Below are 15,840 nucleotides of genomic sequence, written 5' to 3'. Positions count from 1 at the left end.
TTATCGAACCTACCAAAATTTGACTTAATAATTTAAAATTTAAGTGGTTATTAATCTTTTTAAATTGGTATACAAAAGTAGAATTTGGCAAATTTCCATACAAATTACAATATCTTAAATATACATGCAAATATCCACTAAATCAATCAAAATAAGATAGAATAGTACTTAAATATCACTAACTAAATAATGAGTGTCAACCACATTTGCAGTTCAACAACTAATCATCTTAAGAATTAATGCAATGCAACATGTGACAAATTCAATAAAAAAATGACAAGTTGATGTGTCGGATTATCATTTAAAAATATGTGATAAGAATAAGATTAAGACGAAGTAAACAATGTGATTAGTTAAATAAAAACCAAGCTGTCTGTCCCCACACCCAGGCCATCTTTTACTGAGAAAAGAGCAATTACAGTTTGTATAGATCCAAAATGGCAGATTCAGAGCAAAACGACCGGATGAAACTTCTAAAAGATTTCGACGAAACAAAAGCCGGTGTGAAAGGGCTCAACGATGCAGGTCTCTTCAAACTCCCACAAATCTTCGTGAGGCCACCGGAGGAGCTGGCCGAGGAGCTGAAACACGACAAGGCTGATCAAGTTCAAGTTCAAGTTCCGGTGATCGATCTGAGCGGCGGTAGGCGAAGGGAGATAGTTGAACAAGTGAGAAGCGCTGCTGAAACATGGGGGTTTTTCCAAGTGGTGAGCCACGGGATTCCTCAATCGGTCTGCGATGGAATGATCGATGGCGTGCGCCGTTTCCATGAGATGGGCGTGGATGAGAAGAAGAAGTATTATAGCCGGGATGCGAGGGAGAGTGTGAGATATAGCAGCAATTTTGATCTCTTCAAATCCAAAACTGCTAGTTGGAGAGATACGTTAAGCATTTCGGCTAATTTAGGGACTCATCTACTTGATCCTCACCAATTGCCCGCCGTTTGCAGGTATGCGTCTTTCTTCGTCGCCCATTACTTGTCACTGGTTTTCTTTTTGGTCCGTTCACCTATATATACTTGTCACGTATCAAATAAATAGGTAGCTTGTCTTGAATAACCGGATGATTATTAGGTTGAAATATTTCGATCATTAATTGTAATTAACAACTAAAAATTCTTGTATATATGTTGCATGTACACATGATGATTCGTAGAGATTCAACAGTTGAGTACTCAAAACATGTGGAAAAATTGGGAAATACTCTATTAGAGCTATTATCTGAGGGGCTGGGACTAAAACCTGAGATGTTAAGAGAGATGGAATGTTCGAAGGGGCATCGTCTCCACTGCCACTACTATCCAGCATGCCCTGAGCCTCAGCTTGCAATCGGAACGACAAAACATTCGGATCCTGGATTCCTCACAATTCTTCTACAAAACCAACTTGTTAGCGCCTTGCAGGTTTTCTACAAAGATAGTTGGATTGATATTCAACCTGTTCAAGGGGCATTAGTCATAAACATCGGCGATCTTCTTCAGGTGTGTGTCTATGTTTCCAATATTTATTGGATTACATTATAAGTACTTAGTTAGACAACATTGTTCACTGATTCTATGTTGCATTTGTTTGAATTAGTTGGTGTCGAATGGGAAATACAGAAGCAATGAGCATAGGGTAATAGCAAATGGCATCGGACCAAGAATTTCAGTGGCATGTTTTCTATCCGGGCCTTTCGGCAACACTGGCAAGATTTATGGACCTATCCAAGAACTGATTACACAAGAAAGTCCTGCGATATACAAAGAGATTGTGATTGAAGATTATCTAATGAAGTTCCTAAACTCTGGACTCGACAGTTATCGTGCTCTTGATTATTACAAGGCGTGAAGATATAAAGCATCAGGGCTTAATTAAGCTGAATCATGCAGTGTACTACTAAGTTTATGTATGAAATAATTAAGACATTGTGTGTTAATTCACTCACATGACACTGAATTATTAATATGAAAAGTGAGAAGATGTCTTCTCCAAAAGTGTGTAGTACTGATTTATTTACAATGAAGCATGACAAAAACATTTAATTTGCGAGAGAAATGTCCTAAAAAATCAAGCAGCAGGTGGCCTGAGCACATGATCAACAGTAGTATCGCGGACAGAGGAGGGCAAATACTGCCACATCGGGACAAAGCCATAGCTGGGAAGCATGGGAACCTTCTTAGCTGCGTCGGCCTGATACATATTCAACTGCTGCTCTATCCTCTCTTTATCTTCCTTTAGCTTCGCCTTCTCTTCCCGGAGCTCATTTTTCTCCACCTGTATATTAGCTAATCCAATTTTCACTAATCCATCTTAATAAATACAGAGTAATAAACTGCCTAACCTTTAAAATTTTGATCTCTTCGGTTAGTCTTGCGTTCATCTGCATGTATTCCTGGGATTCAGTTTTTAGCTGTTTTAGGAGTCTGATGGCATCATTAAGCATGGTCAGTTTTTCGGTTTTTCCAATGCATTCACGCCCCAAAACGGCAGAGAGTTCTATGAATCTGTATCATTAAAACAAAAACAATCCAAGGTTGAAGCATTATGACTATATGAGAAAGAAATGAAGAAAAATGGCTGCCAAAAGATAGGTTGAAAAATGAATAGGAAGTGAAAGAACATAGTTTTAACCTTTAAATTGGGTTAATGTATCGTGGTAATAATTTAAAAATGTGCTAATTTTTTTTTTGTAATATGCAAATATATATATATATATATATTTATTCGACTGAGGAGTGTATATACTAAATTGAAGCGCCTACCAGAAAAATTTTCTATATCCACCTTGATTAGAAAGCAAAAGTATTTTGGCAAGAAACGAGTGATGTATATATCAATGAAACTTAAAATATAATCATACTTGTCATTCAATTTTCCTCTTCGCTCTCTTTCGCGGCATGCTTTTGTTCCTATCCCACCATTTAGATCAGAACGTCCCCTGTAAAAACATAACCAACGCCTAAATTAGTGCTACATACAAGCATATACAATAATCCAGTACACAAGCATGTTTATGTAGGAAAACTAAGTCTAAGAAGAAGAAGGAGAAGTGTTTTACTACCTCCATCCACTAAAATTTGTCCCACTTTGACCCAGCATGGATTTTAAGAAATGTAATAGAAAGTGAGTTGAAAAAGTTAGTGGATTGTGAGTCCTACTTTTATATATTAGTTTTCTAATAAAATGTTAGTAGGAATGAGTTAGTGGAATATGGGGTCCACTGCCAAAAATGATAAAAAGTGAAATGGGACAAATTTTAAGGGACGGACGGAAATAGAAAAATGGAACAAATTTTCAGGGACGGAAGTAGTATCAACTATATTGTGCTTATCATCTAATAATAATTAGCAACATGTTTCCCGGCCTCTAATTAATAGATTAAGTCCCCATTAAATTTCTCACATTTGATCCGTGCGGATTTTAAAGAATGTTTGACTTTGTGAAAGAAAGTAAGTAGAAAAAAATTAGTGGAATATATGATCTATTAAATTTCAATAATAACATGGCAATTGCATCAACTAAATATACTATGTAGAAGCACAATTGATGCAGAATTAATACTCCTAGCTTTTAATTTAAAAAAGGGGAAATAGCCATTTAGATCACCAAGTTTAGTCAAAATCTAGTTTATTCCATAAAGTTTGAAATCCGCTAATTAAATCACGAAGTTTCAATTTTTCTAGTTTATCCCATGAGTCGAATTTTCGGTGGAATCTTTGTTGACGTGGATTGAGATATCAAGATGGATTGAGATTTAAATCAGAAAAAGACGCGTGTATAATAAGTGTAATCACAAGGTGCTTGATCTTAAAGTTGTCTTGAGATTTCATGATAGATTTCAATATAGAGATGCAAATATTCCACCTAAAATTTGACCGGTGGGATAAACTAGAAAAATTGAAACTTTGTGATTTAATTAGCAGATTTTAAACTTTGTGGGTCGAACCGGATTTTGACCAAACTTGGTGATTTAAATGACTATTTACCCTTTAAAAAATCATTGCAACTATTTACGATATACTAATTGATAGTACAAAATATTCTGGAATCGAAACTTATATCGACTCTTATATGTTCAAATAAAATAGGAAGTCACTCCAAAAGGAATCTAAGAGCCAACGAAATAATTTGGAGGTGGCGTTGACCAGGCAGATTTCAAGGGATATGAGATGATTCGACATATTTGGTGGGTGGGAAACATCCTTTTTCATTTCAAAAACACCTGATTCTACTTTAGGAATATAGCTAAACAACTTTGTAGAACTAAGAAGCTAACTATTTTCGTGATTATTAAAATTTTTATCTATATATGTTGAAGAGCATCGTAATAATTTATTCACCTCTTTCTTGGAAATCCTCTTTCCTCAGATTTAAGAGCTGGAGTTGTAATTCCACTCAGTGAGCAATCAATTGACAAACAAACACTGCACCAACATAATCAAAAGATATATAGGATTAGAAAAACTTGCACAGTTTTTATCACGAAAAAAAAACCAATAAAATACACGAAAATAACTAGGAAGAGCGTCATAAACAAGACTTTACAAGTAATTAACTTGCCAAAGAAAAATATAAGAAAGAATTGAAGTGAACCACTCACGGAGAAGGCTCGGAAACAACCCCGGGCAGTGGTGCGGTGTCGTCCAAGAGACTGCTGTAATCGACTACATCACACCAGCACTTCTCGCTGAATGAATCGACATGATGATGATTTTGCATCTCGGAAATTCGAAATTAATCATCAACAGAAATGGATCGATTTTGAACGAAATGATTCGACTTTAGAAATGATATGAGAAGAAGGCGAGTGAAATATTGAATTAAGTAAATGAGCAAGTTGAAGATTAAAGTCGTTGCTGCATGCTTATTTTATCGGGATGGTTATGTCACGTTTGTTGAAGATTTGCCAAAAGTTTATATTTTTCATGTCCTTAAGAGTTAAACTACTATATTGTGTCGCTATCCATTTATGGATGGTGGGGCATCATGACATGGGCTATTCACATCACATCCTTGTTATTTATTCTTCTACATTTTTTTTTATGTCTGAAATCTATATAATATTCTAAACATTCAAGGTTATTGGATCAAAATTTGTATTGCAAAAATCAAACTTAATAGACCTAAACCACCAATAACTTGACTTAGCATTATAAGATAGCCCAGAGCTTAGTGGGCTTGGCCCATAACTTTCTGAATATTATTTTTCAGTTTTATTTTACACGAATGTAGACATACACTGTTTAAATATTAAATTTGACATTTATTCAGTCGAAGTGAGATGTCACACTATGCATGCTAAATAGCATTACAATACGTGACACACGCAATTGTTTAATGCATGAAGAGTGTTACGAACTTGATCACTCTTAACATGCATATAAACACAATATAAAAATAAACCTTAGCCATTTTCACAAAATAATTTTGTTAAGACAGTACAATAAATAGGTTACTCCCTCCGTCCGCAAAATATTATCCAAGTTTGACTCGGCACGAGTTTTAAGAAATGTGAAGAAAAATGAGTGGAAAAAGTTAGTGGAATGTAGGTTTCATATTTATATATTAGTTCTATAATAAAATGTGAGTGTAATGAGTTAGTAGAAAGTGAGCTTCATTTACTAAAAATGAAAAAAAAAAAAAAAAAAAAAAAAAAAAAGCAAAGTGGACAGACATTTCGCAGACGGACTAAAATGTAAAACTGGACAACATTTCACTGATGTAGAGAGTATAAATTAGTGATTTGAATACTCGCTACTTATTCTCTGATTGGTGATTTTGATCAAGAAGTTCCTCCAACAACTTGTCATCGTAGTACTCGAACTCGAAAACTTGTCTCCCATTATCTGACGAGGAGGCAAAATGCGAGGAGCTGCTTGGCAAGTTATACTCTTGTGGGAAATTGAGGATCGCCTTGTGACCTCTCATGGAGTAGGCGGCCCGGTCATAGGCTCTGGCAGCTTCCTCCGCGGTATTGAACGTCCCCAGCCACACTCTCGCGCCTTGCCTGCCGGAGTCTCGTATCTCGGCGGCGTACTTCCCCCATGGCCGCTTCCTCACGCCTCTATACTTGATTTCTCTGTCCATTTTTAGATTTACTAGGAGTGGTATTTGTTTTTGTGATGTGGCATTTTATATGTTATACTTGGATGATCTTGTGGTAGAGATATAAAGCCACGTGGATATAAGCTTCAAATTAGACCAATAACCAACTTGGTATGCAATGTATCTGGTCTGGTCAATGTGGTGGCTTCGGATACTTTACATTTGAGACTCTAGTCTTTTCAATACTATTGTTTCAATGAATCAAAAGTACTTTAGTTTTCCTAAAGTTAATTATCCGATCCTCACGTGATGAAATGGGTTTCAACAAATGGTCCAAATTGGCGTGAAGTCAGTTTGCTGGCGTCTCGTTCTACGATAATTTGCATCACATATAGTAGGAAATTAAATACGTATACAGTAGTTAATTATAGATCATATTCTCAATTTGAGGTGTATATTCACCTCATTACTCCAATGCAATAATTCATGGAAAGTTCTGCAATTAATTTGATAATGACAGGTCGAGTTGAGTAGCCAGTGACGAATGGAGTATAATTTGCTTTTAAAGAAATACTACCTCCGTCTCCGTCCCTTGATAGAAGTCCACATTTGACTCGGTATGAATTTTAAGAAATATAAAAGAAAGTGAGTTATAAAGGTTAGTGGAGTAAGGATCTCACTTTATATTAGTTTTATAATGAAATGTGTGTGGAATGAGTGAGTGGAATGCGAGGTCTATTACCAGTTAAAGTAAAAGTGAAAATGAACTTTTATTGTGAGACAGACTAAAATGACAAAAATGGACTCTAATTGTGGGACAGAGGTCGTAGATAAACTAATACTTTCGTTCCATAGTAGTTGAGGCGTTTCTTTTTGGCACGCAATTTAAAAAAAAAATGTGTTAAGTGAGTTAAGTAAAAGAAGAATAAAGTAAAAAACGAAAGGGTAGAGATATGAAAAGTGAATAAAGTAAGATAGAATAAATTTGTTGACTTTTGCTAGAATAGGAAATAACCCCACTATTGTGGAATGGAAGGAATAGTATATAAAAGTGAGACTCATATTATTCTAATCTTTTCAGCCCACTTTTTTTATATTTCTTAAAACTTTGGCCGAAATCAAAGTGGATATTTATTGGAGACGAAGGAAATATTTGTTACTACATACTCCCTCTGTTCCAAATAATTCGTCTCACTTTGATCGGACACGAGTTTTAAGAAATATAATGAAAAGTGAGTTGTAAAAGTTAGTGGAATGTGGGTACTATTTTTATATATTAGTTTTATAATAAAATATGAGAATGAATAAGTTAGTGGAATACGAGTTTTATTACCAAAAATTATAAAAAGTAAAATGAACAAATTATGTAGGATGAATTTAAATAGAAAAATGAAATAAATTATTTGAGACTAGAGTAGTATTAACTTCGCAAAAACAATACTAGTCCACCTATTCAATATGTCCAACTTTTGACCAAAGCTTTCAATTCTCGTGAATATCAGTGTTTATTTTAGGCAGAGTCCATAATTATACTCGTGAAATTCAATAACTCAAACATATCCATATATCATAGAGAAATCGCTCCATAGACCATAGTTATAAATAACAGAATCGCACGGTTGAATTTCTTTTATATCATACCAAAATAATTTAATGCAGTTAATTAAGTATTTTCCTAATTAATGTTCTTGGAAATAGGGCAGATTACTGTTGAGTTTCAGAATATTCAAGTAAACACCCTGAGGAAAAATGAAAATAAAACCATATGTATACGAACGTACGATTCAGCATCAATATTGATTCACATAAATACAAGACATAAATAACTCTCTCCCCATCACAGAGTTTGACAAATATGAAAAACAACAAAGACTTGAGTACACTAAGCCGGCACAGTCCTGTTGGATCCATCGCCTTGTCCCGTCTCCCCGTAACCGTCGCCTTCATTCTCCCCCGACATCTCCTCCAGCGATTTCCCCTTGGCTTCCGGCACCAAGAATGTGAAAAACAGCCCTAACAAGTTCACGCACCCGAGCACGATCAGCGTGTTCTTGATCCCTATCCCTGCCGGATACCCGTGATCCCTCTTGCTCAGATCCTTAGGCTGCGCCGCATACAAGAACCCGAACGCTCCTATAATCGCCCCCGCCTTCCCAGCCGCAGCCGATATCCCGTGGCACGTCGACCTCAGCCTCGCCGGAAATATCTCCGCCGGCACCACAAACGTCGTGGCGTTGGGCCCGAAATTGGCGAAGAAGAACGTCAGCGCGTACATGATCACGAACCCGATCCTGTTGTCCTTCTTCGTCCAGTGATCGTAAGGAAACGCCAGCGCAAACATGAACACCGTCATGAAGAAAAATCCCACAATCTGGATTGTGAACCTCCCGATTATATCGATGAACGCCACCGTGAACCAGTAGCCTGGCACGGTGGCGAAGAGAGCCACCAGCGTCTGCGCTCTCGCTACACGGAACACCTCGTGCACCGCGTTCATCGTCTCCGGCTTCGGGATCCACCCCACCGCGGTGAAGATGTCCTTCTGGAAGAGGTTGTTGCTGTAGAAAGCTATGTCAAGCAAGAACCATGTTGAAGTTGTGCCTAAAAGGTGCATTCCATGGCGTCTCACGAACTCTCTAGAGAAAAGGCCGAAGCTGTTGGATGACTTCTCGGCATATTTCTCCACCTTCTCCTCCTCCGCCTCCAGATCGACGTTCAACACCTTCGCCATGTCCTGCGCCGCCTGCTTCGCGTTCTTCGCCACGAGCGCAGTGTATCGCGCTGTCTCGGGCATCTTCATCCGCCAGTAGAAAGTCAGGGCCGCAGGGAGCGCACCGAACATGACTATAATCCGCCAGATGTAGTCTGCCTCGGGCACCGTGGACTCGGCCGCATTGACTGAGTAGATCGGCGCGTTGTAGGCGTGGTCGAAGGCCGCGGACACGATGAGAGCGACGATGCCGCTCGTGAGGATGCCAAAGCCCTGCATACAGGGGCAGAGCCAGAAATTAAATTTAGTTGGGGCAAAAATGTACATAAAGCAAATAGTTTAAAAAATTGAGAAGGGTAAATATGTAAATTTGAAGAATAAGTAGTACAGAGAGCCACGGCCCACGTGGCTGTCCTTGCCTGCATGGCGAAGACGGCCGCGATAAATGCACCGCGGGTTTTCTTGTTGGCGTACTCGGACATGATGGTGGCGGAGAGGGGGTAGTCGCCACCGATGCCGAAGCCGAGCCAGAAGCGGAAGAAGCAGAGGGTGGCCATGACGCCTTTGGGGGAGTGGCCGAAGGAGAGGCCGGAGGCGATGGAGCAGACGATCATGAGGATGAGGGTGAGGCCGTAGACTTTCTTGCGGCCCATCTTGTCGCCGAGCCAGCCGAAGAAGAGCTGGCCGGCGAGGGTGCCGACGAGGGCGACGCCGGTGACGGCCGAGGACACCTTGGGAGGCAAGGTGCCCGGCTTGGGGGCGTTGAGATTGGTGGTGTAGTAAATGCGGCCCAAGAGCTTGGTGATGAGGGAGATGCTGAAGAGATCGTATGCATCGGTGAAGAATCCCATTCCGGCGATCAATATAGTCGTGAAATGGTAAAGCTGTGTTTTAGCTGTATCAAGTGCGTCCAGCACTTGGAGATGGTCTCCGCCCATCTTGATCTTACTCAAAATTGGGGATTACTACTAAACAAGTGAGACTCACTATGTATGTTCATTCATGTTGTGTGAACTGTGAAATATAAGGTGTGTGCCAGTATTCGCATATCGAATATTTAAGGTATATACCAGAATGTGCTAAGTCAATGATGTATTCAATAATTATCCGAATAGGTTTGATGAAGATGACGTTTTTTGCTTGAAATTTCAGGTTAATTGCACAGCCAGAGTATTTTTGTAGTTTCCTACTGACAGTATTAGGCATCATCGTCGGACAATGGGTAGAGACAAAATATTGAATTAATTGATTGATTATGATTTTTGTAAACGCGTGTACAGGTAACAAGAAATTAAATAAGCAGGCAAGTTCTTCAAGTTTTCATATTTAAATACGTATTTTCATCAACTTATTCGTTAATTTGTAATCGAAGTCGTGGTCACACCAGATTTAATTACTCAACTCTATCAAAAATATAGAATTTATAATACCATAACCGCAATAATTCGTTGACAAGTTGAAGTCTTTAACGGACCATAAACATTAAACACTTAATTTAAACTTCCATGTAAACAGATATACCCTTCCTTTCAAGTTTAACATAGAAAAGTTTTCGTTATTGGCTCAAATTGAAAATAAACATCTCAAAACAGAGGCAACTTTATAATTAATAAAGGAAGATCTAACCGTTCCAATTTTATTTCCTTTAGTCAAAATGAGTTTTGATGTGTGTTTTACCTCAGGTAAAACTTTCAGCATGACCGGACAATGTTTAGATGCGGTCATGAAGAATATTGAGACTGCTACCATTAAAAACATCAGCCACCTCATACACTGTTAAAGGAAGTTTCGATGAAGAATGTACTTAATAATATAATTCGAATTTAATGGATTTTTTTATAAAAGGGAAATTCAAAATGCTCGAGGATGCAACAAGATTTTTCTTTTGTCCCTTCCAGGCGATCGGAAAATAAAGAACTGGTTAATATATTCAAGATGATCCCCAAGTTTTTGGAATGCGCCAAATTCTACATGAGCATCCAAATCGGGAAATCTTTCTCTGAATCAAATTTTCATTTCATCTGGTAAAAGCCATCTTTTTCTTAACAATGTCTTTGTCATTTGATCCAATAGTGTTCCGTTAGATAGGAACAGAGTTCATGAGCCGTTAAAATTTGATTCCCTTAGTTCAAAATAAAGCTTAATAAGTGTTCTACCTTCAATCAAGTTTCAAAACGATTGGAAAACATGTGGACCTTTGATCATGAAGAAAATCGAGACTGTTATTGAAAATCTACTACGCTTTTTCTTTTGTTTTCAGGCGGCTTGCCGCCGACAGCTGGGCTGCACAGAAAATTAACGGCCGAGGAGTGGCGGCAGCAGCTTCAATTTTCGGCAAGAGGGGGAGAGTTGGTAGTGAAAAGGAAGAGTTTCTTTCTCTAATTTCTGTGTGTATGAAATGAATAAATGGAGGTATCCTCTTTTTAATTGTGGGCTAGAGTTTTTCTTAATGCACTCCTGAGGTTGGGCTAGCTAATCAGTTTATTTTGTGGCAAAAAATGCAAGAGCCCAAGTGATAAAGCAATTCCTTTGGGCTTCAAAATTGTTGGCGCTTTTATTTATTTATTTGTTGGGCTAGTATTTATAGCTTCTGGGCTAGAGGATTGAATTTCTTTTGGGCTTAACTTAATTAAATTGTTGTACTATATTCAACTTATCTTTAGTAAGATTAATTAATTGTTACGTATAAATTAAATTAATTACTTGGACTCATTTTCCTTTAATTAATTTAATTATGGGAGCAAGCTTCAATGAGTGAGCCTAATTATTTAATTAATTTCTAATTAATGATAGGCATGAGATTAATTCTTGAGCTTGCATAACCAATTTAAATGCTTAGGCATGGAGTTAATCAAATACTCCAAGATTGAATTAAATCTTTCAATTTAATTAAGTAATTAATTTACATAAGATTGATTAAATATCTTGATTAATTTAAATAACTCTTTGAATTTTAGTCTTTGGAGTCAATAATTCCAAGTAATTAAATCTCTCGATTCAATTAAAGTCTAAGAGATAATGCTTGAAATAACAAGACGATATATGGAATGCCGAATGCATATTCCAATCAAATAGAAATAGGTGATATTACCTGAATCCAAATAGCTTATTATGTTATCTCCAAGCAGGGCGATCATAAAACGTAACTTCAAGGCGAAGAATCATTTATAAAAAATGGAAACATACAATGTGGGCTTTTCAATTCTTCGCTTTAGTGTGAATGCAATTATGCAACTATGAAATATTTTCAAAGAGCTACTATGATGTTTATATTTTTTAGATAACCCGAACGCAAGTTTGTTGTTTATTAAAGTTTTTGTTTGTCATAAATGTGTGTTTCATGTGATGTATATGTTACGGAACGGCCTTCGGCAAGGCTGGGGGAGGAGACCGAGCTTCGTGTGGAGGACACGGATGCTGACACAACGGAGCAGCAGGAGCAGCCACCAGCGAGGCGCGAGCGGTCTGCCCGGCAGCAATCCAAGAGGCCGTCACGTTACGGCGATTTTGTGTCTCGATAGATAATTACTACTACCTCCGTCCCTGAAAATTTGATACAGTTTACTATTTCTGTCCGTCCCTGAAAATTTGATACACTTCACTTTTACCATTTTTGACAGTGAACCCCATATTCCACTAACTCATTCCTAATCACATTTTATTATAAAACTAATACTTTAAAAGTAGGACCCACATCCCACCAATTTTTTCAACTCACCCCATTACATTTCTTAAAACCCGTGTCGGGTCAAAGTGTAGCAAATTTTGGGGGACGGAGGTAGTAGTTATTTTATAGTCTTTAATTATTGTATTTTTCCTTTTTGAAACAGAGTATTTTTAATCGTTGTGTGACGTTAAGCTCATTTCCGGGTTTTCTTAGTTGATTCTTTCCCGGACCGTAGGTCGAATCAACCCTAGGGTCCTTAGAATAAATACGTGTATATTTTATTTCCCCACTCAAGAAATAAAATATTTCCACGCATCTTTTCTTCTTTCTTGCACAAAACGCAAGTAAACCTAGTTCGACGCCGAATTGATCGACGGACAATCGCTCCCGCGACGTTCGACGCGGATTTATCATCGTTGGGGAATTTTTTTCCCTAACAGTCTATCTGTTTGATTATATCAAAAAATGATAATCGGATTCGGATTCTAACAAAGAGAAGCATCGATCTATATTAGAACTAGTGTACACGTGACTACGTGACATCAAGTGAATTGGTTGATCCGGTTATCGTATGTAAAATATGGTTACCTCACCACCACATAAAGAAAGTTTAGATATGGTTGGAATATGTATTATTACTATTATCATTAATCCTACTATTATGATTTGAGTATGTATAATTGAATAAATATAGCAAATTAATCCTATTAGGGATCTTTTGTTTGACGATGGAAAATAATGACATGACATAACAAAGGTATATCGAAAGGAATGGTGATACGGATACCACACCACAACAGCCCAAGGAGGTACCGGAAGTTAGGAAAGAGCCTCCGAAGGACAGCAACGATGAAGAGGGCAACGTTGTAGAAGGGCCGAGAAGAACATCGAGGCAGTCAAAGAGGCCAGATTGGTTCAAAGATTTTGTTTCCCGTTAGTTATAACAATTTTTGGCTTTTATTATTTTTATTGTTATTGTTGGATTATTTAATTTTGGAACTTTTGAGTTGAGCATATTATAAGCTCCGTTTCGGGTTTTCTTGTTGGTTCTTTCCCAGAATGATCGAGTTGAACCAAACTAGGGTCCTTAGAATTATAAATAGGGAGTTATGTGCATTGAAACCTCAAGAAATCAATACACAAAACTTTACCTAATTTTCATCTTTATTTTTTGCACTCTATTTTTTTCGTCCAAAACCCTAGTTAGGGTTAACCTAAGGCTGCTCGACGGGAAGTTCCCGCGAACGAACCTTCCCTACGCCGGTGATCTCTCGTCGCCAAACTCGATACGGTATCCCACCGTTTCATCTGGTGCCTTCTGTAGTTCTCTTCCTTCCGCCGATCTTCATCATCAATGACAACACAAGCTTCAGGCGTGGGCCGCACGGAATCAATTACGGCGGCGCAGGTAACCCTACCGGCAACCGTATCTCCAGATCCGTCGATCGCCACACTATCTTCCCAACTAGTGCAAATTCAGGCTGCGATTAGCGAGTTGTTGACCATGATGGATGACTCGGACAGCCGTTTCACTGACGTGCTCCCCATGGGACGGCCGCCGCCAGCACCGTCTTTCACCAGACCCTATTCGACCCAGTCAACGGTCCCTATGTCGATATTTACTTACACTCCAACTTCATCGGCGACTACACTCCCCGTGAGCCATACTACAGAGCCGTTCTCTACAGGGTTTATACGAACCCTAGGCTCAACACAGCCGTCGTCCATCCCGTAGTTTGGATTTTTGGACGTCAGGGGGTCCTTACCAGCGGCAACCAGATTCCATCAGCCGTCCTCCCAACCACGGCAGAAACACACGCTTGATCACCGTCAGTTGGACCGCATGCCGCTTTCTCGCCCCAGATGGTGAGCGCATCTTCGTGTTGGGGTCCTCCGTGCCTTCCATGGGCGCTAACCCTACGGATCACAACCGCCTGAAAGTTAAAATGGAACCCCCGCGGTTTGACGGCACGGAGGTAAATAATTGGATTCATGGTGTGCATTTTATTTTGATCATGTTGGTACGCCGGAGGCGCAGCGCCTACTCTATGTTATCATGCTTTTTGAGCACAATGTGGCGGATTGGATGTGGAATTATTGCGATAGACATGAGTTAGTGACTTGGCCCGAATTTTTGGATGACGTACGTCGGCACTTTGACCCACAGTGTTACGTGGGTCATATTGGACTCCTCAAGAAACTGCAGCAAACAGGTACAGTTTAGGGTTTATCAATTGGCTTTTGAAAAATTGCAAAATAAGGTTGTGGGTGTCCCTGACCACGTGTTGCTTGATTTGTATGTTGCTGGTTTGAAAATGTTGGCGGCGGTGTTCGTGCTAGCAACCCACCTGGCTGGGGCAAACCACGGCATCGTACTCACGTCGCCAGTGGCCACCACGAGACACCAGACCTTCCCCTTTGCCGACGCCGGCACAGCCAGGCATCGCCGGCTAAGGTTACTGATAAGGCTAATTTCGTGCATCGCTTATGTGGTGAAAAGCACTATATTTTACTGGGTCTAACACAGTTTATAAGCCAGGTGTGTGACGAAATCGCTAGATCCAGGAAGAGCTGGAGGAAATGGACTAGCGAAGGAAATGAAGAAAAAGTAAGCAGAACTGAAGGAAAAGGAGGCTAGAAGAAGGGAGTCAATAGCTGAGGGCAACAAAGACTATCTATACCTCACCCCACTTCAACGCCTATAAATAAAGGAGCATGCATCACACGAAAATATAGCGAATTTTGCTCTTAGCTCACACACAAGAAACAAACACTTGGGAAATGGGAGTTCTGGGGTAGTTTAGGGTTCTAAGGGTTTTATCTTCCGAGAAAGTCAGTCGTAACACCGTCCGCGTGAAGGGCGAAAAAACAATCTACTTTCATTCTGTTTTTGCACTTTATTTCATTGAACTTCGCGTTTTGAAAGTCAATTTGGTTGTTGCTGTTACAGATTATCTATGCATTTAGTTTCTGTCATGATGGTGTTTATCTTGTGATGATCTACGCTGATTTAATTTTGTTTGAAGTTTTATCTCAGTAGTTGTTTGTTAATCTCTGTTTTGGTCAGTTATGTGCTTCATCTGGGGAATTCGGCCGTGGATCTGTGTTTTTGTTGTTGATCGGAGGTTGTTTGTTGAATCTGAAGCTATGGATTTACTTTTGGCCGGAGTTGTGTCGGATGCTTGGATCCGGAGTGGATTTAGCATCCGAGGTTGGATTTGAACAGGGGAAATCGAGTTGTGCATGGATTTTGAGTTTTTTGTTTACCTTCTGTTTTACTTCGTCTAGTAGCCGTAGATCTGTTTAGTTCCTAATTGTTCTTCGATAAATTGCTTAAATCCAGTCTGTTTTGTTTTCCGATTACGCTTCATACCTGTTTCTACTGAGTTTTGATGCAATTTGATTTGAAGAAGATGATGTCCCTGTTAGTTAGTACT

At 39.0% G+C, this 15,840-nt stretch overlaps 4 protein-coding genes across 4 annotated transcripts; 1 reads left to right on the top strand and 3 right to left on the bottom strand.

Moving 5' to 3' along the window:
* Positions 1-400: 400 nt before the first annotated feature.
* Positions 401-1,975, top strand: LOC125188080 (1-aminocyclopropane-1-carboxylate oxidase homolog 1-like). The gene is made up of 3 exons (XM_048084819.2): positions 401-949; positions 1,156-1,480; positions 1,578-1,975. The coding sequence occupies exons 1-3, from the start codon at positions 438-440 to the stop codon at positions 1,827-1,829; spliced, it is 1,089 nt and encodes a 362-aa protein (XP_047940776.2). The 5' UTR covers positions 401-437; the 3' UTR covers positions 1,830-1,975.
* On the bottom strand, positions 1,907-4,828 carry LOC125188081 (transcription factor bHLH104-like). Its single transcript, XM_048084820.2, has 5 exons — positions 4,582-4,828; positions 4,322-4,405; positions 2,842-2,919; positions 2,323-2,485; positions 1,907-2,255 (listed from the first exon to the last, which is right to left on the bottom strand). The coding sequence occupies exons 1-5, from the start codon at positions 4,698-4,700 to the stop codon at positions 2,049-2,051; spliced, it is 651 nt and encodes a 216-aa protein (XP_047940777.1). The 5' UTR covers positions 4,701-4,828; the 3' UTR covers positions 1,907-2,048.
* An 812-nt stretch (positions 4,829-5,640) lies between these two features.
* LOC125189728 (ethylene-responsive transcription factor ERF095-like) lies at positions 5,641-6,068 on the bottom strand. Its single transcript, XM_048086970.2, has one exon. It carries the CDS (start codon positions 6,066-6,068, stop codon positions 5,736-5,738), a length of 333 nt encoding a protein of 110 aa, XP_047942927.1. The 3' UTR covers positions 5,641-5,735.
* Positions 6,069-7,776: 1,708 nt separating this feature from the next.
* On the bottom strand, positions 7,777-9,804 carry LOC125188079 (low affinity inorganic phosphate transporter 1-like). Its single transcript, XM_048084818.2, has 2 exons — positions 9,156-9,804; positions 7,777-9,009 (listed from the first exon to the last, which is right to left on the bottom strand). The coding sequence occupies exons 1-2, from the start codon at positions 9,672-9,674 to the stop codon at positions 7,909-7,911; spliced, it is 1,620 nt and encodes a 539-aa protein (XP_047940775.2). The 5' UTR covers positions 9,675-9,804; the 3' UTR covers positions 7,777-7,908.
* Between the last annotated feature and the right edge of the window lie 6,036 nt (positions 9,805-15,840).

The sequence above is a fragment of the Salvia hispanica genome, chromosome 5 (genome assembly GCF_029641045.1).
Source record: "Salvia hispanica isolate PSC_SH4W2 chromosome 5, Shi_PSC_v1, whole genome shotgun sequence".
NCBI lineage: Eukaryota > Viridiplantae > Streptophyta > Magnoliopsida > Lamiales > Lamiaceae > Salvia > Salvia hispanica.
Note: the sequence above shows the minus strand (reverse complement) of the source record. Positions and strands in the feature narration are given on the sequence as shown.